The following is a 26,026-nucleotide window of genomic DNA, read 5'->3' as shown; positions in this document are numbered from 1 at the left end:
GGACCGAACCCTGAGCAACTCCACTAGTCACCGGCCTCCAATTGGACAAACAATTTTCTACCACTACTCTCTGGCACCTCCCATCCAACCACTGCTGAATCCATTTCACTACCTCTTTATTTATACCTAATGCCTCCACCTCTTTTCCTAACCTCCTGTGGGGAACTTTGTCAAAAGCTTTACTAAAGTCCAAATAGACAACATCCACAGCTTTCCCTTCATCAACCATTTTTGTAACCCCCTCGAAAAACTCAATCAGGTTTGTCAAGCATGATCTACCTCTGACAAAACCATGCTGATTACTCCCTATCAATCCCTGTACCTCCAAAAATTTGTAAATAGCATCCCTCAGAACACTTTCCATCAACTTGCCCACCACAGACGCCAGACTTACAGGCCTATAATTCCCAGGTTTGCATTTGGACCCTTTCTTAAACAGAGGAACCACATGCGCCACCCTCCAATCCTTTGGCACCACCCCCGTGGCCAGTGACATCCTAAATATCTCTGTTAATGGCCCCACTAACTGTCCACTAGCCTCCCTGAGTGTCCTAGGGAATATTTTGTCCGGTCCGGGAGATTTATCCACCTTTATCTTTTTTAACACAGCCATCACTACCTCCTCGGTTATCCTTATATGCTTCATGACCTCCCCACTATTTTTCTTTACTTCAACTGGTTCAACATTTTTTTTCCCTAGTGAATACCGAGGCAAAGAAATCATTCAAAATTTCCCCCATTTCCTCAGACTTCTCACTCAGCCTACCCTCGCTATCTACAAGGGGTCCAATTTTATCTCTCACTAATCTTTTACTTTTAATGTACTTGTAGAAACCCTTTGGATTTATTTTTACTCTGTCAGCCAAAGCCTCTTCATGCCTTTTTTTGGCCTTTCTAATTTCTTTCTTAAGATTCCTTCTACACTCCTTGTAGTCCTCCTTCAACTTCTCAGCTCCTTGCCCTTTATACCTCTCTTTTTCTCCTAACCAAATTTCCAATATTCCTCGAAAACCAAGCCTCCCTATGACTTCCAGCCTTTCCTTTGATCCACACTGGGACATAACTACTCTGTACCCTTAAAATTTCTTTTTTGAATATCCTCCATTTTTCATGAACATCCTTACCTGAAAATATCCTGTCCCACTGAATACTCCCCAAATCCCTTCTTATTCCTTCGAAATTTGCTCTTAACCAACTTCCCTCTTTGATGAAAAGTAGTTGGGAAAAAATAAGAGAGCTGTTTGATATCTACAACCCAACTGGAACTCACCTGAATTTTTGTCTGGAAGCCTGTTGATTCTCCATACAATAGATTTAAAGGCATTTTCATACTTGGCACTTCCCAATGTTACTCTCATTACAGGTTCAGAACTAGAAACACTCGCACTACCGAAGCTGGCACTCCGGTTTACTCTGGCTTTCAGAGACTTCTCTCGCAAGACCCCTTCTCGCCGAAAGTTCTTCACCCAGTTCATTGGCACAGGATACCGAATCATCACATTTTCACAGGGCATCACTGCAAATTGGTCCTGATTGGGCACAAATCCTGATGACATCACCAACCAAGATTGAAGTTCCACTTCAGCTCCCTTAACAGTAGCCAAGGTTTTAAGAGAGAAAGGAAGACTCTTCTCACTAAAGGTAGTCCTGAAACGCATCAACTCAAATTTATGACCATCCAATGGTAAAAATTTAATTAATCTAGTATTATTGAATTCATCAATATCAACACATTTGTGGAACTGACAGTCACTTATTTTAATCCACTTGGTTGTGGTTGTAGGAATAATATCATGCCTTGACACAACTTCATTTCCCTCCATTTGAATGTCATTGAGGCCTATTTTGCTTTCTGGCATCCCAGAAACAAAAGCCAGAATACTGACATGCGTGACAACACAGTGTTGGACAAGTCTGTTGTCTCCTTTAGCCACAAGACCTCTAAATTCATCTCGTACTTCCACTGTTATTTCTTCTTCAAAATAACTGGCGGAATTTTCCCGAGCACTTGGCAGTTTCATTAGTGTATCTTGAATTGCAGTTACAAAGTTTTCATAATCTTCATAACTAGTGGTGCCTAACTTGATTACCTGCACCCTTACAGGTGTTTGAACAACTGATGGCAAGGGATGGTATTTGCGCTTTTCTCGATATAATACTTGATCAATTCTTATAGTGTGTATTTTCCCATTTTCATCAAAGTTCTGAAGTTTGAGCTCAGACAGTTCATGGAAGGGCAGGAGCTGAATCTCCCTGAAAGGCTTTTGAAGACCCTTTTCATAGAAGAGCTGTAAACGTGCATTATCTAGCATTTTCACATATATAGGCCCCCAGTGTCTTGATGACATTATATTCTTTTTCTCAGGTATTCTCAGCATCATTGTCCATCCATCCTTAGGTGGAAGATGGAAAAGGTTTAATGCACCGTTTTCTCTGTCTGAAGAATGTAAAGAGTCATCAGGTATAGTAGGGCTGTGAGCTTGATCTGGATCCATAATCTTGATTTGTTTGAGATGAGAGAGCACTTCATTTTGAAGGCTGCAATTCAATGAGTCATCAGTAAATGTGGGATTTAAAGACTTATTGAATATAATGGAATTTCTTTGACCATTGATGTGAGATTTAGGAATTGGGAAGTCTGGAGAATGGCCAAATGACACAATAGAATCTGCTTGACTATTGATTTTCACATCAGGAAATGAAGAAACAGGATCTGATGAATTCATAAAAACAAAATCCCTTTGATTATCCATTTCTGCAGGTGGAAATTGAAAGGCTTGATCTGGAGAATTTGCAAAAACAGCAGAATTTTGTTGAACATTGGTTTTTACATCAGTTAATGAGGGAATAAGATCCTTGGCATTGGTGAATATAGTAGACTCCCTTTGATTATTGACATTTAAATCAGCAGATGAGACAACTGGATTTGGTGAATTTATGAAAACTGAGTCATCTTGATCACTTATATTTACAGCAGGAATTGAAGACAGCAAATCTGATGAATTTCTGAATGCACCTAAGTGCCTTTGATCACTTTGATTTCTGTTGGGTGACACTGTAGAATCCCTTTGCCAACTGACGAGCACATCATTAAATGTAGAGTCAAGTTCATTTAGCTGTTGACAGATTTGAGAATTGTTTGGCAATGAATTCATGATAACAGGACTTGCATTCCTCTCAAAGAATGCTTGAAATGGATTGATTGATGATGGCTGGACATCTCGCAGAGCTTCATCCAAAAAAGGGTTGGTAGTACGTGTGGGTAAACGAGGATTTAGAGCAGGTTTAATTGGTGACAACACATCATTCTTCTCTTCGGCTCGAAAATCCAACAGATTATTTGTTGATGCTGTCTTTTCTGTTTCACTTTCAGGGCCAGGGAATGCCTTGGGGTTTTTTTGATGCATCGTACTTGAAGAATTTCTCTGTTTTGAAAGAGTTGCTTGCATTGGTTCCGGGTCATCATCAAATGTGACCCATGTTGAAAAGCGTGCAGTTGACATTCTGCATTCATTCGTTTGCATGTTATCTGGCCGTCTGTTCATTGATCCATTGTGATCATTATAAAAGGAAGAAGTATCTGAAGAGAAAAAAAAAGCATATGTTAAAAACAAAATTGAATACTAAATTATACAAATTAAAAAAATAAAGACTAGAAATGAACCATGTGTTACTGGCGGAGTATGTTTGAACATAAATCTGCTTATAGTAATTAGTTGGTAAACAAGGGTTAGAACTCTGCCTTGTACATATAAATGGAATTTCCCTGCCAGATTCTTCTTATTGTTACTTCAGTGGAAGCCTGATAGAAGCTTTGTTGATCTTTGTTGAGTTAAACAGCAAAGAATCCTCATCCTGGCCCAATATAATTCGTGCCAATGTTTATACACAGAACAGCAAATGAATCCATGTGTAGGGAAGGGTTGGCAGGATTATGGCAAAACAAAAATTATTCTGGCACAGTTCTTATAGTCTGTGAAGGGGAACAGTGATCAAGGTGCTCCAAAAGAATTTTTAATTGTGGCATTTGCAAATCCATTTAATTCAGAGAAACTCTTGTCAAAATGGTTTCAAGCATTTGGGACGGTGCAAATGAAAATGTCAAAATACAAAAACTTATTTGATGCAAATTATAATATGCAGACAATAATAATAGAAATATAGCCGAAAGGGTGGGAAATTACAATAAAAATCAGGGAGGATCCCTCCCACTTGGGATGCAGCGACTTCCAGCTACTCCTGTGGGGAAAAGATGGAGAAGTATCAGATGCAGAGCTACCGTGCTGAGGAACAGCTTCTTCTCGTGAGCAGTGAAACTGCTAAAGCAACTCTGTGACTTAACTCTTTTTGAAAGAATATTTATTTAATATGTGTGCACATGTACTGTGTATATGTATCATTTTTCTGTAGGTGTGTTACGTCTGTACACGCATTTTGTACAGTTCTGCACGGTAGACAGGAGGACACAGTTTCGGCAGGTTGTGTACTGGTGCAATCAGATGTCAAATAAACCTGAATTCGATTTCATTTTGCTAATGTGGACTCTGGGAACAGGTGGGATGATGAAATCCATGGTGGGAACTATTGGCCAAGATATTAATCATATATATTGTCATACCAATTTTATAAATAGATTTCCTTGAGATGCAGACATAAAAATCTTAGTCATTAATTATTTTTCATATTTTTATCTCCAGAACTGAATTATAGAAAAAAAAGCCAGACCAGTATTTATTAACACAATTTAAATAATGAAAAACTGCAAATGCTGGGAATCTGAAATAAAAACAAAAAATGCTAGAAATATACAAGAGATAAGGCAGCATCTACAGAGAACGAAAGAAAACTTTTTTAGGTCGACGAGGAACAAGGAAAAGTATTTATATTTTTAAGTTGGAAAAATGTGAGGGGTGTGGAGAACAAAGGGATCGTCTCCAGGGGTCCACGACTTATTGTGCAAGTCCTACCCAGGTTTGACTTTCCAAATTGTATCACATCACATTTACCCGAGTAAATTCCATCTATCATTCCTTAGCCTATTTCACTAGTTAGTCTCGATCCGGTTGGAAACTTGGCAATCTTCCTCACTGTCCATTGTATCTTTGTATCATCCATAAACTAACTAACCATGCTAACTACATTCTCATCTAAACCATTAATATAAATGACAAACAACCTTGGACCCAGCAGAGACATCTGCAGCACACTACTGATCACAGGCCTCCAGTCAGAAAAACAACCCTCCACTACCACACTCTGACTCCTTACACTAAGCCAATTTTAAATGAAAAGTTTTGACCTGAATCATTTACGATTCTGTTTTGAATTACTCAAGTTCCTCCAGCAGAAAGTTTAAGTCCAATTTACCAGTTCACCTGAGATCTCAAGAGATGCAAACCTTCCAGAGCAGCCCACCATACCCTATTTTGTCAAAAGCCTTGGTAAAGACCATATAGAGAGGATCCACCACCTTGTCCTCGATAATCCTCTTGGCTGGCGCTGTCAAGGTGTTGCACTAACCACTATGCCGCCCCATACCCCATTTGCCAGACATCCCTTTCCCTGAAGACTGCCTCTCCCCATCAACATTTGCAAGTTACTGTCTAATGCCTTTGAAGTTGGGCCTTGCTCCAATTTAATGTGTTAATCAGCCTGAGGCTTCTCCGTGATTATTTTAAAACTAATGGTTACTGGTCCCAAAGGGCTCCCTTACAAATAGTTCAGTCACTTGCTCTGTCGAGTTCCCAAATAGGGGGACCAGCATATGTCCTCTTCAGTAAGGTGCTTTGATAGATTGTTTAAAATTAAGAAATCGAAGCCATCTCCCTTTGGAAGTCCCAATCAATAGAAGGGAAGTTAAAATCATCCACTATTAATAGTAAATTACTATTACGTTTACGATCCGCGCAACAGACAATGAACCAGGCAATGTTTAATTTTAAAACTGTAGCGTGTATGCTACTGCAAAGTGTGGAAAGAATGACACGCATCAAAGACTGATTTATTGCATTGGCAGCTCCTCTTCTATGCTCTCCCCACTGCTGACGACAGGAGAGATATCATGGCAGCCCTGGTTCGGATTGGTTGGCATTCCCACTGTTGCTCGTTGGTTTCCGCCGTGCAGATTGTCACCTGGGATAAAGGGTGTTGGCCCCCACAGGGTCTGTGCGGTCACTATGTTCGTCAGCCACCTTGGTACTGGGTCGCATCACAGTTAGCGGGACGCTACTCGACCCCCCTCCCAGAACTGGTGTTTGGAGCACTGTTCGCCGATTTCGGTGGCCTACCTCAGCGTTGCGGGGGCTGAGTGGAGACTGGTTGGCTAATGTCCAGATGTGCTGGCTTGAGGCAGTCGATGGTGGAAGTCTATTCCTTACCGCTGACATCTCGTTGTGTCTGACTACTTTATACGGTCCCTCATACAGCCACTGTCGAGGTGTACCACCTCTGAACGAAAATGTATTCAGAGATCTCTAAATTTCTGGGGCCATAGGACTTGGCCTGTCCACAGGCTGAGGCTGTGGAGGACCGAGAGTCAATGAGAACAGCAGGTTCTCTGGACCCTTTGCGGCAGCCAAGGACTCCCCTGGTATCACCATTGGCATACTGTACACAATCTCGGCTGCTGAAGCGTTGAAATCTTCTTTCGGTGTGGCGCGGAGCTGCAGCTAGACTCAGGGTAGTTTGTCTGCCCAGTTCGGCCCCTTGAGTCAAATGCTCGGGCCATGACAGCCTAAAGGTGCAGGTTAATAGCTTCTTGAGGGCATCGTATTTGCCTTGCTGCTCAAGTGAACTCACCACGTAGAATTAACATGTGTTGTCAGCAGTGATCTGTTGGAGGTGGAAGTGGATGCGACACCCAGAATGTTGACAGCTTCAATGAAACCACATAAAGAGCTGCTTGCTCCATCATCTTCGGGCCACCAAGTAGCGTGCGCACTTCCGCGAAGTATGGAAAGAATGGCACACACCCAAGACTGATTTATTGCAGTGGCAGCTTTGCTTATATTCTCTCCCTGCTGCTGACCTCAGGAGTGACATCAAAGCAATGTCAGCCTCTGATTGGTTGGCATTCTATCTGAGAACCAATGTACTGCAAATAAGGTTGTCACACTCTACTGAATGTGTCATGTTTCCTCTGTAGGTTATATGTGATTTTCTCCAGGGGAATGCAACTCTGCATTTCCATATTCCATCGTGTGGTATTTAGCTGGCAGTCGGACTTCCATGCAACTGCTATACACTTCCTGGCTACCACCAAAGCGACTTTCACAAACAAAATTGGGAATTTAGTCAGTCTAAATTGCACTCCTCCAATATCCCCAAAGAGGAACAGCTCTGGATTCTGTGGAAAATCCACTCTTGTAATTTTTTTTTAAGAATATCCCCTAGGTCTTCCCAAAAAGGTCTTACCTTTGAGCACAGCCAGGTAGAGTAGTTGAAAATTTCCACCTCCACACTACATCTAAAAGACTTTTCTGAAATCTCTAACTTTGATCTGTGTAATTTTTGAGGGGTAAGATACAACTGGTGCAGGAAGTTATACTGTACCATCCTGTATCTGGCATTGACAACCCCTGTAACACTGTCCAGGCACAGGTCCTGCCACCATTCTTCATTAATTGTTGTACCCAAGTCCAACTCCCATCTCTCCCTCAACCTTTGTAGGCCCTATTTCGGACCATCACTTTGGAATATGTAATACACGCAAGGGCAAAATATTTAACTACAATCTACAACATTAAATAATACCTTCACTATTGTTATATAATACAGATAAATAACATTGTTTTAGAAGCATATACAACTAACAAGTTTCATTTTGCTGCAAAACAATGCATACTTAACATCTGGAAAGGCAATCAGCAATAACATTATCTTTGGCTTTAATGCAAGTTATCATTAAATTATATTTTTTCAGAAATAAACTCCAGTTTAATAATCTTCTACTTTTGTTTTTCATCTTATTTAAGAACACTAGGGGATTATGGTGTGTACACACAATAATTGGTCCCTGAGCAGGCAGATATAAACATTGAAGCCAGTACAAGGGACAATAGTTCTTTCTCTCTGGTAGAACAATTTTTTCAATGTTCATTGATTTCTTGGAAAAGTAAGCCACCGGATGATCAATACCATCACAATCATTCTTTTGGAATAATATTGCTCTCGCGGCCTTTTCATTCACAACTAATCAACTTCATTAAATAGAATTATTTCATATGGTCCTGAAAATCTAGCCTGTAGTGGATTAGAGTTTATTGGGAAAAGAATTAACACTTTATCTCCCTTCTTTAAATTCCTCACCTTTTCTTTCTTATCATACCAGGTTTTCATCTTTCCTTGAGCTACCTTCAAATTCTCTTGAGCCAATTCCCAGGTTTTCTCCAACCAGTCTTTGAACTTACAAATATAATTCAATAAATTTAACTGCACATCCTCATTAACCCATTGATCTTTCAAAATTAAAAGGTTCTCTAACTTGATGTCCAAACACCAGCTCAAAAGGACTGAAGCCTAAGGATTGCTGTACAGACTCTCTTAATGCAAGCAGAAGCAAATGGATACCCTGATCCAAATCTTCCTCATTATCACACCAATAGGTTCTCATCATGCTGTTGAGTGTTGAATGAAATCTCTCCAAGACTCTTTGAGTTTCAGGATGATGTGCAGATGATGTAATTTGTTTAACTTACAATTTATTAATAATTTGTTGGAAAGGTCCTGACATAAAATTACTTCCTTGATCTGATTGAATTTCATTAAGCAATCCCACCAATGTAAAGAATTTAACCAAAGCTTTGGTTATAGATTTAGCTTTTATGTTCCTAAGTGGAATAGCTTCTGGAAACCTGGAAGCTTCACACATAACAGTTCACAAGTACTGATTTCCAGCTTTAGTCTTGGGCAACGGATCAACACAATCCACAATAACTCTAGAAAAGGGTTCTCCACAAACAGGCATAGGTTGTAATGGTGTCTTTGGCGGCCCCCGATTAGGTTTACCCACAACCTGACAAATGTGACACAACCTGCAAAAACTCAAAATGTCCCTGCTTAAATCAGGCTAATAAAAGTGTCTTGTTATTTTATCTAGTCTTCTTTTCTCCAAAATGATCACACAAAGGTGTGCTATAAGCCAAGTTTAACATTTCATTCCTACAAGCTTTAGGAACTACAACCTGATGAATAACACCCCATTCCTCATAAGTAGGTATATCCTTTGGTCTCCACTTTCTCATAAAGCATGCAATATTTAAAATAATATCCAACTAGCACTTTCTCAATTTCCTCCTCAGATACAACCTTATTTTTCATATCAGCAAGATAAGTATCTGTTTTCCTATCAATTCCTTTCATGATGGAGAAAAATCCTTACTTTCAGGTTCAACATCAATATCTTGGTCTACAAGAAAAGTTTCTGAAAAATCCATACAATCTAAAAACTGTTCTGCCTTATCAATAATTTTATCTTCCTTATCAAGTTTCTTTTGCCATTACCAGAGTCACTGCACAGGCTGGATAGAATTCAAAATTTGTCTTTATCTCATCAATAACTGGCTTCTCTGTCAATTTCACCACAGGACCCACTTGATCTTCAGCCAAAAATCAATGAAATTCTATCTATTGGCAAACTCTATTGAATCCTGATAGTAAACATCCCATTAATTATTTCAGACTTCAACAATATCCTATGCAAAGATACCAGCCCCGTTTCACCTCCCAAACCTCAAATTAAATTTATTTCACTCGTGGCAGTCTCATTACCAAACTCCAAAACGCTGTTCAACACAAGTGACTGGGCTGCCCCAGTATCTCAAAGTATGTTCACTGGCACTTGTGGTGCCCCTTCCTTTACTTAAACCAAACCCTTTGACACAAAATATTTAAATTCATCCTTAATGTTGCCAGCAGATCTGAAACTTTCTTTGTTTCCAGGTCAGTCATCTTTCTGAATACAGGCATACGGCGCTGCCTCTTTTTTTCTTCAGCTTATAACAATTTGCCATCACATGACCAGGTTTTCTATAACAATGACAAAGGGTACCTGAAGGTTTTTTTCTCTTTCTGCTTCCATTCATCTTTAATTTTCACATTATTTCTTGATTTATTTTCAAATTTACTGGGATAATCCACATTAACCTTTTGAAAAGTTTTATTGGGTATAAACTTAACCATGTGGATCAGAGCATACTCATGGGATATCTTAGCAGATTCTTGCCAAGTTCCTACCCCTATTTCATCTAAGTAAGATTTTATATCATTAGGAACACATCTTTTGATTTCTTCAACTAACATCAGTTCTCTTAATTTGTTGTAATCATTCTTTATTTCTTTTGATGTGCACCATCGGTCAAAGCACGCTGCTTTTTCATGGGCAAAATCCATACAAGAATGATTCATTGATCTCCTCAAAGTCCTTGATTTTTGTCTGAAAGCTTCAGGAACCAATTTGTAAGTGTTGCCTTTGAAGAAATGCTTATCCACACAAGCTGTGGCAATAACACTCCTGGTCCTTTTGTCGGCTAGACTCGATCTGGGCGGCCTCCACAAAACTTCTGAGACTCTTGCACCGATCCCTCCAAGTGTCCTTCACTGTTGGTCACAATAAAAATAGAACACTTTACTTCCGTAAAGTCCCTGCTGGCACAGGTCAATCCACCGAAAAGGCCCAGTTATTCACAGAGTATGTTTTGCTCAGAATTCTTCAAAAATGGCTGGCTACCAGAGCTGCTTCAAAAAGCTGCTTTCTCTTCAGCCGTCAGAATGGCTCTCCCTTGCAAAATCACAATGTCTTTACAAATGTATCGAATTCTGGAACAGTCTGTGGCAAGCCTTCCCTCAGTTCTTCCAAACTGTAGAATTGTCGCTGAGCTGTGACTCAGGTTGCGATGGTGCTTTTGTGAAATGTTAAAACGTTAACTGTGACCCTTCAGTCCCTCCTGTTGATACTATCCTTTAAAGTGATAATCCCATTTTACTAAAATGGGAGCTCGTAATACTTTCAGCTATTTGTGATCTCTGTGAAGATTGCTCCTCCAATTCTCACTGATTGTTTGGTGGAGGGGGATGGGGAGGTCTATAAAATAACCCCATGAAAGCAATCATTTCCTTCTTGTGTCTAATTTCCAACCACATAGCCTCACTGCACAATCCTCCTAGAACATCCTCCCTAATCAAAAGTAAAACTCCACTCCTCTCTTACCTACAACTCCATTACATCTGTACCCTGAAATAGTAAGCTGCCAGTGTTGCCCCCCTCTCAGTCAGTCGTCAGTCATGCTTGTGTGGTGGCTATAGCATCCCAAACTCGTGTTCTAATCAGTGAACTACATGGTCATTGAAATGAGGAAAACAATTGCAATCAGCATAAATTTTACTATTATTTCCAAAACAATGAAACTAAATACAATAAAACCCCTGGTATCATGGCACCTTTGGGATTGGGAGATGCCAGCGAAGTGAATTTTCTGGTTGCTTAAGACTACGTGCTGTGTGAATGGAGAACTATTGGCAATTTTAAACTTCCGAATATTTTACTCATTTATTTTCCGTGATTTTTGTTTTGGCTGGTTGCTTGAGATTGCCGGTTGCTTAAATTCCAGATAACAGAGATTTTGCTGTAATTGACATTGTGCACAAGAGTATTTTTGGCCAGCTCAAACTTTCTTGCTACAGTTCCAATACGTTCATAATTCCAGTGTGACAAAAATCAAACCAATTGCTCCAGGCAATCTAAATATAAATTGGAAAATCTATATTTCTGGACTTCTGACCCTGGTATGAATGAGTGAGTGTCTTTTTCAGGCATGGCTTTCTCATTTGAATCAGTGTCAGTGTTTAGGTGCAATATTCTGTAAGTACCTTCTCACTGAACAGGGAAAAAAATACAAGGGTGTGTTCACATTGGCCACGTTTAGGCTAGATTTTAATCTCATTGCTGCACAAACCTCTATTTGCCATTATTCTCGATTTCATTGGACATTAATAAAATTATCATATGTTATAATTTCATTTTATTAAAACCCTGGTAACGATTACAGCCAGAACAAATAGTCAGTTTACTTTCTATTGAAGAAAGGTGTACACTGCTTGGTCACTTACCGTTTATCAAATTACTCAGCTATCACCTCCCACTGAAAGTCATCTTGTAACTTGATAAAGCACTTTTGCACAATTCAATCAGTGCACATTAATAATATTGGTACTGCTGTGTTTTCCCCTTCACAAATGAGAAACATGACATCTATTATAAAGGATTTGACAGATCAGCTGAATTTGTTCATATTGCCAAATCATTAAAGTGGGCTACAGAAACAAATAAAAATCTTAGTTCGCATTTAAAAAAAAGTTCATTATTAGACAATTATTAACTTTTTTGGGGGAAAGATAGCAATCATCTATGAAAACTGTATATTGCATTTACAGAGTGGAAAATGCTGACTTTAAACTTGCAAACTTGTGCCATTTACTGGTCCACTCTCTTTTCAATTGATTTATTTATCCATTAGGCCTTGTATCAATTTTTACATACAGTAAAATAATACAAAGGTTTTGTTTCAACAGGGCTTTGCATTTTCATCTTTGGCCTTTGGCCAGATATTTTTCCTGTTGAACAATTCCCTCTAAAAAAAATCGTTACAACCTTCCTTCTTCTCTTCTATCTTTCTTTAATACCACTAGTCACTTAAAAGACAGTAAGAATGGCCACTTGCATAAAATAATCAGAGCAAAATTTGAAAAGCAAATGTTTTTTTAATACAAGGATCATTTATCTTCTTAAAGATAACGCATGGAATTGTAAATTTTTCACCCCGAAAAGATTGCTCTGTGATTTACATGGGAAAGAAACACGTTTTAATAAATTTAAACATGGGTGGCTTATTATCTTGAACTGACACAAAGAATATTGTAATTTTTAAAATCTTTTCATCAACCAAACCTTTTAAACAGAAAGGCTCTTATTGTGGTAAGATAACTGGATGCTAAACATTAATTACTTTAAGTTAACACTCTGATCTAAGCAAGTAGCTTGGGACTGAAATGTATTTTTTCATTTTTGATTCCAAATCTCAGCATACCTCATACCTCATACTTTATTCCCATTTGCAGGTAGAACAATTTCATTCCAAAACTACAACAATGTACCATAACATATTTGAGAATGTAATATTTACTAGAACATCAACACGAATTGTTTTCTTGTAATAAATGCAGTGTGACTGACTGGTCAACTTTATACCAACTAATATCTCTGTTCCATTTTCTAATGATTGCAAAGCACATCATTTTGCTTTGTGGAAGAACAACTTCTGCAGGCAGACACCAGATACACTGCATTATACACATCAGTTCAATAGGAAACATACTTAACATAACTTAACAATTTACAGCACGGAAACAGGCCATTAGGTCCTTCTAGTCCGCACCGAACCAAACACCCCTCTCTAGTCCCACCTCCCTGCACAATGCCCATAACCCTCCATCTTCTTCTCATCCATATACCTGTCCAGCTTTTTCTTAAATAATACAATTGACTCCGCCGCCACTATTTCTCCCGGAAGCTCATTCCACACGTCTACCACTCTCTGAGTAAAGAAGTTCCCCCTCATGTTACCTCTAAGCCTCTGCCCTTTAATTCTTAACTCATGTCCTCTTGTTTTAATCTTTCCTCCTCTTAACGGAAATAGTCTATCCACATCCACTCTGTCTATCCCTTTCATAATCTTAACTACTTCTATCAAATCCCCTCTCAACCTTCTACTACTTGTTTGTCATTACTGAGTAGCTCTACTTGCTGGCATCCAAGTCTACTTAACCATGTTTATTTACTTTCCATTCTAAACTGTTCAACTTCTCTGAATTTCCATCACATTAACGGTCTTCCATTCCATAAATGCTATCTGAGCTGCAGAACGTTTCCAACATTTTCTGCTTTTTGTATCAGATTTCCAACATCTACAGATACTTAATTTCTGTTTCTATTAAGAAATTGTTCCCTTTTATTGGCAGACAAACCTGAAAAGGTTATTGTCGCAGGTCTATTCCTGATAATTATTTTGGAAGGAAAAACATCTTTCGGCTTTGTGACATATAGCGAAGCCAACAGTGCAACCATCTGAAGATACTGTGGTGTCAGTCTTCTTCAGAGCAAAAGTGCTGCTCCAAAGTACGCGACATTCACAGCTAAGTTAACGAGACAGGCAGCAGAATGTTTTAATCCATTTTGATCACATCTACTTTTCTTTAAGGATGAAGGCAGTTTAATCTGCAATTAATTTAACTGTGTGGCCTTTAAGAAAGATAAAATATGCAATCAATTTAAATGCTTATATTTATATCATTATTTTAACATCATATCACTTTTTCATCATTACATTAGATCTGAGTACTTTTTTTAGTCTTTGTTATTCTCACTCAATTTAACTAGACTCATTGCATCAAAAGAGCTAAAGTTAATGAAACATACTTCTGGGTGTTTTATTTCATCTACTTTCCAGAATCAAAAGAAAAGTTTTCAGGATAATTAATAAAAGTAAAATCAGATATCTAATTTCAAAAGGAAGCCTGTGGTAGATGAATCCAAATTACTTTTCACCACCTCCACATCCAACTTGTCTGAGCATGTATGAAATATGTTATACTCTGCATTTTTTTTAGTGGGAAAAGTTGTCTATTAAAGATATTGGATACAAGTCAGAAGACAAGGCTTGGATTATTTGGAACCACTAATGATAGGAGCGGTGAAGCAAACCATGGCTTTAATGTCATAATTTTACACAGAACATCACTGAGAAACTTTTATATCATGTTCTTTTTGCAAGATTTCCTTCTATCCCATGACAGTTCAAGAAAAGTTGATGAAAGAATTGATCTTAAGAGTTGCTGTTCAGAGTGTGAGAAGTAATCAAGGCCCTTTGGTCATTAAAAATAATAGTCTTTTTTTTAAATGCTGATTTGAGTCAAGCTGTTATTAAACGTCGTAAAGAATTTAATTCAGTTAAAGCTATTTTGTGGAAGAAAGGATATAAATTTGCTTTCTGATATCCTGCTGTACTTAAAAGTTTTTTTTTTTTTTTAATTTTTTATTTTTTACTTAAAAGTTTTTTTTTATGGAAACTTTCAATCTCAGTTTTTCAGTGATGCTGCTGAAGCTCTCGCATTTGCTAATTCTCTACCGGATAATAAACAGGTGGAAAGTCAAGAAAGGTTTCTTCAACAGCCTGTTCTAGTTCCGAAGAGGAAAAATGGAAGGCCAGAGAAGGAATCTCAGCAGTTGATTGATATTGATGATCAAGTCAGTAGAGATTTGGAGGAAGTATTTCATACTTGAAATGATTTGTTTATATTATTTTTTGTTCTGGGGAGGTGTTCTTTCCAAAGTCGACGGCCACTTTGCGGCATTGGTCACTCCCGTATAATTGAGGGGGGGGGGGGGAACGGAGGGTAATACAGTATTTTTTTTGTTTGGGGTTATCTCTCTCTCTCACGTGTGGTGAGGTGGTTACTGAAACATTTTGTTATGATGGCTATTTTTAATGTTAACTGGCTTAATCGATGAAGAGAAAAAGAGTGTTGGCATATATTAAAAAATTGAAGGTTGATGTTGCTTTTCTGCAAGAGACACATTTGACTGAGAAGAAACATCAGAAATTAAAAAGAGATTGGGTTGGACAAGTTATAGTGTCTTTGTTTAATTCGAAAGCAAGAGGAGTGGCTATTTTAATTAATAAAAATTTTTCTTTTAAATTGGAATCAGTTATTGAGTCCACTGCTAGGCTTTTGATTGTTAATTGTAATTTTTTTCTGAGTGTTGGGACTTTAATGATATATAGATGAGGAATTTATGTTGGATTCTTTTCTTAATTTAAATCGGGCGTATGAAAAAAATTATGGAAGGAGGTGATTTTGATTGTTGTTTGGATCTGTTATTAGACAAATCTCCAAAATCAGTAATTAGGACTAAAATGGCTCAACAGTTGATGGCGTTTTTGAAAGATATGAATTTAGTAGATATATGGAGAAGGTTAAATCCTAAAGAGAAAGATTTTTTTGTTTTATTTATTTCAACATGATTTTTATTCCAGAATAGATTTATTTTTAGTATAAAGCTCGATTACAAGGCCAGGTATTGAAGGCTGAATATAAGAGAAGGATTTTGTAAAATAATTCTTGTTATTAATAACGTGTACTGGTTTGGAGAGAATTGATAACGTTTATCGTTGGAGATTTAATTCCTTGTTGCTGAAAAATGTAGAATTTTGTAATTTTATAAGGGATCAAATACAGCTTTTTTTGAAAATAAATTTGGATTCAGTAGATAGTAAATTTGTTTTATGAGATGCTTTAAAAGCTTATTTGAGGGGAAAAATTATTAGTTATACTGCCAAAATTAAGAAACAACATGTAGCTGAAGTAAGTAGACTGGAGGAGATAGAGGATTTACAGCGAAATTATATGAAAGCTAAGAAAGTACGTTTTGTTAATATGAAGTTAAGATAAAATTCATTACAAACTTATAAATTTGTGAAATTATTATAGAGATCCAGACAAAGGTATTATGAATGAGGGGAAAAGAGCTCATAAAGTATTAGCTTGGCAGTTAAAAACAGAACAATAAATGCTATTAGATACGATTCAATGATAACATATAAACCTCAGGAAATTAATGACGTGTTTTGAAAATTTTATGAAAAATTGTATATTTATGAAGTATTGGAAGATGAGGCTAAAATTGATCATTTTTTATCTGATTTGGATTTACTTTTTTTGAGTGATAAGGATATTAGGGATTTGGATGCTTTTTTACTGCTAAAGAAGTAATAGATGCACTTCGACCTATGCCTAGTGGGAGGTCTTCAGGGGATGATGGTTTTACTTCTGAATTTCATAAAGAATTTCAGGATTTATTAATTCCTTTATTGATGGATGTGTTGAAGCAGGTGACAGAGGTTCATTCTTTTCTGGATTATTTTTCTGAAGCAATTATGACAGTTATTTTTAAGAAAGATAGGAATCCATTGAAAGCAGGATCTTACAGATCTATTTCTTTATTAAATGTTAATTATAAAACTGTGGTGAAGGTTCTGGCTAACAGATTAGCTAAATATTTACCAGATTTAATTCACTTGGATCAGGCGGGTTTTATTTAAAAAATCGGTATTCGACAGATAATATTGTGAAGTTGATTTCTTTAATTAATGTTTCTCAGGAGAAATCTAACCTACCAATGGTTATTTCATTGGATCACCCTTTTAAACTTAATAATCAACGTTTGAAGTTATGGGATCAAAAGGGTATTAAATTGGTGCAAGATTGTTATGAAGTAAGATATTTTATTTCTTTTCAAAGAATGAAAGAGAAATATATATCTTCAGATATTCTTTTTTCTTATTATCAAATTAAATCCTTACTGTTGGATAATTTTGGACATACTTTCCGGTTACCTCGATGATCTAAGTTTGAAATTTTACTTCCTGAGGGGGGTAAGAAGGGATTTATAGCTGAGATGTATGCTTTATTACAGAATAAAATGCTTAAGCCGGATATTCATAAATCTAGATTGAAATGGGAGAAAGATTTAGCTATATGTATTTCTCAGGATAATTGGATGAATTTATGTGGGGATAGTATGACTAAAATTGTGAATGTAAGGTATCGATTGGTTCATTATAATTTTATTCATCAATTATATTTAACTCTGGAAAAATTAAGGAAATATAATTTTATTTCTTTGGATTTAGGTTTTAAATGTCATAAGGAGGTAGGTTCTTTTCTATATTCTACTTGGTTATGTGAGACGGTGAAACCCTTTTGTAATAAACTTAAGGAATTTCAAGAAGTTATTTTGAAAGTGAAATTTTTATTAGATCCTGTGCTGTTCTTATTGGGTAATATTAAAAAGATTAGTTTAGAATTGAAATTAAATAGATTTCAAATTGCTTTTTTGAGATTGGCTTTAGCTGTGGCTAGAAAATGTTTGGCAATTACTTGGAAAAATGAGATTGATTTGAGTATTTAGAGATGGCATATGGAGATAGAAACATAGAAAATAGGTGTTGGAGTAGGCCATTTGGCCCTTCAAGCCTACACCGCCATTCATTTTGATCATGGCTGATCATCCACTCAGTACCCTATTCCAGCTCTCTCTCCATACCCCCTGATCCCCCTAGTCACAAGTACTAAATCTAACTCTCTCTTAAACGAGAGATAACATATAATTTACGTAATAATTATTCCTGTTTTTGTAAAACTTGGAGCCCGTATTTGGATTATATGAGGTTGAATTATTAAATCCCCTTTCCGCACGTTTAGTGGTGTTGCTCCAAACCATGGTAATTAACTGGAGAATTTTTATGTTATGTGATCTCCTCTTTCTTTTTCTTTTTGGGGGTAGATTAGAGGTGGGTGGGGGTGATAGGGGATTAGTTTTTAAAAAAATCATGTATGTATTTTGTGCCTTTTTTATTCATTAATTGTACGTTTAACATATGCAATCATGATTCAATAAATAAAATGTTCAAAATAAAAAAGTTGATGACTACCTGCTAAACTAAGGTCATTGGAACACGGGATGGCTCTCATCTTGGCTTTGGTGTCCTCGTGTAAACACAAGGCATTTCTCTGCTTCTGGCTGTTATCTTGTAAAGAACAGTTTCCTTAAACAAGTTCCATCAACTATACAAAGTAAGAGACAAATAAAAATAAGACAAGCCAATTCATCATTTTTATGACTTAAAACCCAAAATCCAACCTATTACATTGCATGCTCAAGATCTCCATGGTACAAGGCAAGTCATCTTATTTACCTGCCAGGTCTGCTGAGAACAGAAAACTGAGAAACAATCTCACATCTAATTTTTAAAATGAACCTCAAAATTTATTATGGAATTACAGAATAATGTCATCCAAAAGGAGGCCAGTTCGTCTATCTTGGAATCACAGAAACAGGCTCTTCAGTCCATTCTATCTAAGATGACCTCATCCTGTTCATAATAATCCCAGTTTCCTGAATTATTAACTCTCTTTGTAGGAAAAATTACTCCCCACATCCTTTTTTAGCTACTTCCTTAACACATTAAACCAGTATCCTCTAGTTTTAGATACCCTTATTATGGAAAAAAAAACACGACTTAACTTCCTATATTAACTTCTATCTTGTCACCCCTTAGCTTCCTTCACAGAAAAAAAACAGACCAAGCCTGATAACACAAACACTCCAACCCAGCAAATCTTTTCTTCACTATCTCCAGTGTTACGTCACAGACCAACAGCAATAGAAATTCACAAAAACAATGTTATTTTTAAACCAATATTTTTATTCATAATTACTAATAACATCTTACTTAAATCTAAACATGAGAGGGTGTGTGAGGGTGTGAATTACTCAAACCATTTCAGTTTAGGCACAATTCTGAAAAGTAATTTCCCAAAGTTCTGTCTAAGAAATCTTATGTTGAAACTCAGACTTTTAAACTGATGCTCAGAAGTAATTTCGAAGTAGGTGAGACACGGAGTGATCAGACTGTTTAAAACGCACAGATAATATTGTGAAGTTGATTTCTTTAATTAATGTTTCTCAGGAGGAATCTAACCTACCAATGGTTATTTCGTTGGATGCAGAAAAAGCCTATGATAGAATAGAGTGGAGTTTTTTTAATTTAAAGTTTTGGAGAAATTTAAATTTGGCCCTTTTTTAATGGTTGGATTAAGGCTCTATATAGAAGTCCTACTGCTAGAGTCGTGACAAATGGATAGTTATCTTCATCTTTAATGTTGACTAGATCGACTAGGGCTAGACTTGTCAAGTGGCTTCCAGAGAAATGCTCTTTCATATGAATGATTGTCACAACTCCCCTCTTCCTTGTGTAAGAGAAATGAAACATGTGACTTCCACAATGCTTCCCAAAAAACCTGGCAAGGGTCAGACGAAATGACGATCAGAATGGTCACAATCGAAATGAAGCAATTCTCGTGCTTCCTTTTCCCAGATATGGGTGAATCAAAATAACCATTACAATGGTCACAGTGGATCACTATTTCCCCTGACAAGGAGAAACAGCAGAAGTGTCCATTTCACATAAAGTCCTTCACTTCCAAGTTCATTAAAATGGATTGCTGATCAATACTGAAATCTTGTTTCTTTAAATGTTTCAAACACATGACTTATATTCATATGACTTCTCTCTCACCATCTGCTTTTCCCTTGGATAAACACCATTTTTGTTTCTTGGTTCTTAGTTGAGAGCATCCTTTGTTTATAGTTTGGACTCAATGCTGCTAGGCAGTCTGTAAATGTTGTGAAAAACGTGTACGGTTTTCACCCTGGATCAACCCCCAAAATAACACTCGTAAAAAAAACAGGAGCTTTCAATACCAGATTCATCTCATTCTTTGTATAGTGGGACACTTGTATGCAACCATTCAAGGTAAACAAGAAAGATTGCAGATGCTAGGAAACTGAAGCAATACACAAAATGCTTGAGGAACTCAGCAGGTCAGACATTATCCATGAAAGGCAATACATAATCAATGAGGAATATTCCTTCATGAGGAATAGCAGGAAAAGGGCAGAAGCACAAATTAAAAAAAGTGGGGGGGGGAGGAGAAGCATGGGCTGGCAGGTAATATGAGAATACACATGGAAGGTGGAAAAGTTGGAAGGCACTTGGGAAGGACAGGTGGCTATGGAAGGGAGTCTGGATGAGAACATGGTCACAGAGTTTGAGAACAGCAGGGATCATAGAACACTACAACACAGAAGCAGGCCCTTCGACCCATGTGGTTTGTGCCTAACTATTTATCTCTGCATGCCAAACTGCATGAGTTTTTCAAGCTTTGTTGGGACCAAGGTAAACTGCCTCAGGATCTTCGTGATGCCACCATCATCACCCTGTACAAAAACAAAGGCGAGAAATCAGACTGCTCAAACTACAGGGGAATCACGTTGCTCTCCATTGCAGGCAAAATCTTCGCTAGGATTCTACTAAATAGAATAATACCTAGTGTCGCCGAGAATATTCTCCCAGAATCACAGTGCGGCTTTCACGCAAACAGAGGAACTACTGACATGGTCTTTGCCCTCAGACAGCTCCAAGAAAAGTGCAGAGAACAAAACAAAGGACTCTACATCACCTTTGTTGACCTCACCAAAGCCTTCGACACCGTGAGCAGGAAAGGGCTTTGGCAAATACTAGAGCGCCTTGGATGCCCCCCAAAGTTCCTCAACATGGTTATCCAACTGCACGAAAACCAACAAGGTCGGGTCAGGTACAGCAATGAGCTCTCTGAACCCTTCTCCATTAACAATGGCGTGAAGCAAGGCTGTGTTCTCGCACCAACCCTCTTTTCAATCTTCTTCAGCATGATGCTGAACCAAGCCATGAAAGACCCCAACAATGAAGACGCTGTTTACATCCGGTACCGCACGGATGGCAGTCTCTTCAATCTGAGGCGCCTGCAAGCTCACACCAAGACACAAGAGAAACTTGTGCGTGAACTACTCTTTGCAGACGATGCCGCTTTAGTTGCCCATTCAGAGCCAGCTCTTCAGCGCTTGACGTCCTGCTTTGCGGAAACTGCCAAAATGTTTGGCCTGGAAGTCAGCCTGAAGAAAACTGAAGTCCTCCATCAGCCAGCTCCCCACCATGACTACCAGCCCCCCCACATCTCCATCGGGCACACAAAACTCAAAACGGTCAACCAGTTTACCTATCTCGGCTGCACCATTTCATCAGATGCAAGGATCGACAATGAGATAGACAACAGATTCGCCAAGGCAAATAGCGCCTTTGGAAGACTACACAGAGTCTGGAAAAACAACCAACTGAAAAACCTCACAAAGATAAGCGTATACAGAGCCGTTGTCATACCCACACTCCTGTTCGGCTCCGAATCATGGGTCCTCTACCGGCACCACCTACGGCTCCTAGAACGCTTCCACCAGCGTTGTCTCCGCTCCATCCTCAACATCCATTGGAGCGCTTACACCCCTAACGTCGAAGTACTCGAGATGGCAGAGGTCGACAGCATCGAGTCCACGCTGCTGAAGATCCAGCTGCGCTGGATGGGTCACGTCTCCAGAATGGAGGACCATCGCCTTCCCAAGATCGTGTTATATGGCGAGCTCTCCACTGGCCACCGTGACAGAGGTGCACCAAAGAAAAGGTACAAGGACTGCCTAAAGAAATCTCTTGGTGCCTGCCACATTGACCACCGCCAGTGGGCTGATAACGCCTCAAACCGTGCATCTTGGCGCCTCACAGTTTGGCGGGCAGCAACCTCCTTTGAAGAAGACCGCAGAGCCCACCTCACTGACAAAAGGCAAAGGAGGAAAAACCCAACACCCAACCCCAACCAACCAATTTTCCCTTGCAACCGCTGCAATTGTGTCTGCCTGTCCCGCATCGGACTTGTCAGCCACAAACGAGCCTGCAGCTGACGTGGACTTTTTACCCCCTCCATAAATCTTCGTCCGCGAAGCCAAGCCAAAGAAAATTTATTACACCTGGTCCCATCACCCTGCGCCCAACCCATTTACATATTCAATCTTCTCTTAAATGTTGAAATCAAATCCTCATCTACCATCTCTGCTGGCAGTTCATTCCACACTCTCCCCATCCTCTGACCGAAGAAGTTCCCCTGAACGTTCCCCTTGAGCATTTTACCTTTCACTCTTAACCCATGACCTCTAGCTCTTGTCTCACCCAACCTCACAGGAAAAAGCCTGTTTGCATGTACCCTCTCGATACCTCTCACAATTTTTGTATACCCAATCGTATAGGGATCATAGCAGGGAGGGATATGGGGGCTGGGAGTGAGAGAGGCTCTCATAAAACTCCTGTTGTAGGAAGAAAACTTGTTGTAGAAGAAGTCTTCTCAGTGGAGCAGTGAGGTAAAAAAGAAGCAAGGTCGAGCCAATGTTTTGTACAAGTGCAACATCATTGATTGAGGCATTGTGTACAAGATGCCAAATGCATTCTTCACTACAGCGTCTACTTACATTTTCAGGGAACAATGCAAGATTGCCCTGTTCAACAGCTTCCTGCAAAGTACCAAGTTTCAGGTCATCCAATATTTAAATAAGGTTAATCAAATATCCTCCCACTAGCACAGCCTTGAAACCACATCAAGAGAACATTTTCATTGGAAAAGGGATTTTTTAATACTGTTTCTTCTTCCCTTGTATCGTGCCTGCAGATTATTCACCTTACATTTCTTGGATAATTTGTTGAAATTCATTTGAACGTGGTTCCCTGGAAAAAGATAGTTACAAGGCAAACGACATCGAACCATCATGGACTAGAATTATTCTCCTTGTCATCAGGGAGCCATCAGCAACATTTTGATTTTTTCAGTCAGTAAAATTAAATTCAGGAAGCATTAATTCCTACATGGCTGCAACACCCCTTGAAACACATTTACATGGAGCAGGATTGAAAGTAGTTTGCTATACTCTCGGAAAGGAAAGTTCTATACAAACTCTTTGGGATGGGGGAACAATTGAGGAATAATTACAACAGTATCAAAAAGTGAAAATACCTAATTTCAAAGGTTTCTTTCTTAATATTTTCATATTACATTATCAATGTGATAATCAAAAGAAAATGGGTAAGAAGATCTTAAAATGTATTTAATTCGGGAGACTGACAGGTCTGCATTGCAAAACATAAATGAGTACGAGATTTTCAGCTGTTTCAAACAAGCTGGGAAAGGAAAATGGAGCTGAATCTGTTGCTAAGCATCACTGGCGATGCAGGCCAGCAACTCAATTCTTTCGATCGGGCTCCAGTCTCTCCAGTCTTTTAAAATTTCCAGCTGGCTAATATAGCAAAGTCATGAATACACAAGTCACTGATTCATAAAAGTACTGAAATCATTAAAATTCCTGCAATGCCCACAAACAATTATTTGTCTATTTCTCAAAACACAGAACAATTTGATTCCAAACCAAAGCAATCTGTAAGGAGGCACAAATTACTCTTTAAACAATGCTCAAACCCCCAAAAACAATTGAAACATTGGCTTCTGTTCTGCACTACTCTTATATCAAATGTACTTCTACCTCGATTCGCTAAAAACTTAAAACAGGCAAGAAACAGCTTTAAAAATTCCAAAACTCCAGGCACAGCACATTGTCTACGACAATGCATGAAGAAATTAGATCAATATAGATGTAAAATAACACCTACTTTTCTTGTGCTAACATAGGCTCTAAAATTAATTGCCTATAGAGTTACAACTTCAGATAAATCCAAAAATCTAATGTTTCCTGGATTATCCACAAATGTGTTTACAAAGAATGAACTCTTGGGTTAGAAGGTTACTTGAGCAAAGGTGATAAAGTACTTACTCAAGATTTACAATGTTCAGGTCTGTTTCTTACCAGTTTGCACTTTGGTTCTCAGCAGTTTCTTCTCCGACACTATCACTTCTCGTCATGTGATGAATGATGCACCCTGCTGCATGAAAAGGACTTGCAGCTGCCTGTCTGCCTGGGACAGGCTGGCATTTAACTGCTAAGGTCATGGTTTGGAAGACATCACAAGACACACCCACACAGGAGATGGATAAGATTTTCAAGGTAAAGAGTTTCAATTGTGCAGCAAAAATTATTATTGAATTACTGTCCTCACGGCTTAAATAACATTCTGCAATGGTATCACAGTGTAGAGTAACAGAAAGAAAATATTCCGGTAACATTTTTATAAATAGGTTTCTGCATCCAAGATGTGGGAGCAAGGAATCTTTGTAGGAGTCAGGTCAAGCTCTCTGACAAAGATCAACAATGCATTCTGTCCATGGCTATGAGCAGCAGTAGCTTAGAATGACTGAACAGAGAATTGGCAATGTGTCACACCAGAGACGTGAATTGAGAGCTAAAGAAGGCAGGACCTTGAAAGTTTTAGCCCATCCACAGAATCACAGAAGTTCGGTGGGATACTCGCAGAGAGCGAGAAGGAAGCATTTTCAGTGAAATAAGATGGAAAAATATTTTTACTGTGTTTGTGAACTCATTACGTGCAGGAATTTTGTGCTGCCAGCTTAGCAAATTTTCCAGACCACATAAAATTCTCAGTTAAACAGGCAAGTTTTAACGAGAGTGTGGAAAATAGGAACCTGGTCAGTTGAAAAAGAGCCCAAGTCCTCAGGATATGTGGGAACCATGGCCCTGAGGAAGCAGGATCCAGGACCATGACAAGTGAAAGCGAAGGTGAGAACTGAGGCCTCAGTGAGATGGAGGAAGGATAGGGCACAAAGGCCCTGATAAGACAGATGAAGCATGGGAATCAGGAAGGGTGTTTGACAGTCATCACAAACTTGATGTACGTACTTCTGCATTGTGCGTCTGTCTAAATATCTGTGACAACACAGCACCATATGGTGATAGGTTTTGGAGGTTGTGGGATAATAATTAAAGCTAGAGAGTGAGAATATAAGCAACGGAGCATAAAAGCATGTGAAATGCAGGCCTGTAGGCTATGCCTAGCAGGTCAACAGAGAGAAAGCAGAGCCATATTTGATATTGACTGCAGCTTTCCGAACTACCCCGGAAGGAAGACAGAGTGCTGTTCCTCAGGCTTGCATTGGCTCGTTTGAACAACACAACATGATAGGTGGGAGTGGAAGGGGGGAACGTTGCAGCCTTCAAATTTGAATTCTACAACTTCAGATAACAAACATAGCCAAGCCCATCACAAACTCCAATCTCCTGTCCATTGAAGATACCTATGTGGGGCACTTCCTCCAGAAGGTAGTCAACATCATAAAGGATCCCCATCACCTTGGGTACAGTCCCTTCTCACTGCTACCTTTGGGAAGAAGGTACAGATGCCTGAAATCCAATAGTTCCAGGTTCAAGAAAAGTTTCTCTCCAACAACTGTCAGACTCTTGAACCTCCCCCTACCATAGTAATCATAAAACACTCTGACATCACAAAATGGGACTGTCTGCACTTTTACAATGCCAGGCATTTTCATTCCATTCCATTTGCTGTAAATATCAATAATGGATAAATTTGGGAGA

General features: G+C 38.6%; 1 protein-coding gene across 6 annotated transcripts in view; it reads right to left on the bottom strand.

Moving 5' to 3' along the window:
* The window catches only part of ston2 (stonin 2), a 153,019-nt gene that overhangs the window by 29,492 nt on the left and 97,501 nt on the right, over positions 1–26,026 (bottom strand). For 2 of the 6 annotated variants that reach the window (XR_011351052.1, XM_069915971.1), the window contains exon 5: positions 1,271–3,580. Coding sequence is in view for 5 of the 6 variants with exons in the window: in XM_069915971.1 (XP_069772072.1) it covers positions 1,271–3,580 (2,310 nt within the window). In the remaining variant the exon portion in view is untranslated. Of the gene's footprint in view, positions 1–1,270; positions 3,581–18,545; positions 18,679–24,352; positions 24,438–26,026 lie in introns of those variants that run through there. The other 4 variants (XM_069915972.1, XM_069915973.1, XM_069915974.1 and 1 more) reach the window with 4 other exon arrangements.

This window comes from Narcine bancroftii, chromosome 2, assembly GCF_036971445.1.
Source record: "Narcine bancroftii isolate sNarBan1 chromosome 2, sNarBan1.hap1, whole genome shotgun sequence".
NCBI classification, from domain to species: domain Eukaryota; kingdom Metazoa; phylum Chordata; class Chondrichthyes; order Torpediniformes; family Narcinidae; genus Narcine; species Narcine bancroftii.
The sequence above is the reverse complement of the archived record's forward strand: the minus strand, read 5'-3'. Positions and strand labels throughout refer to the sequence as shown.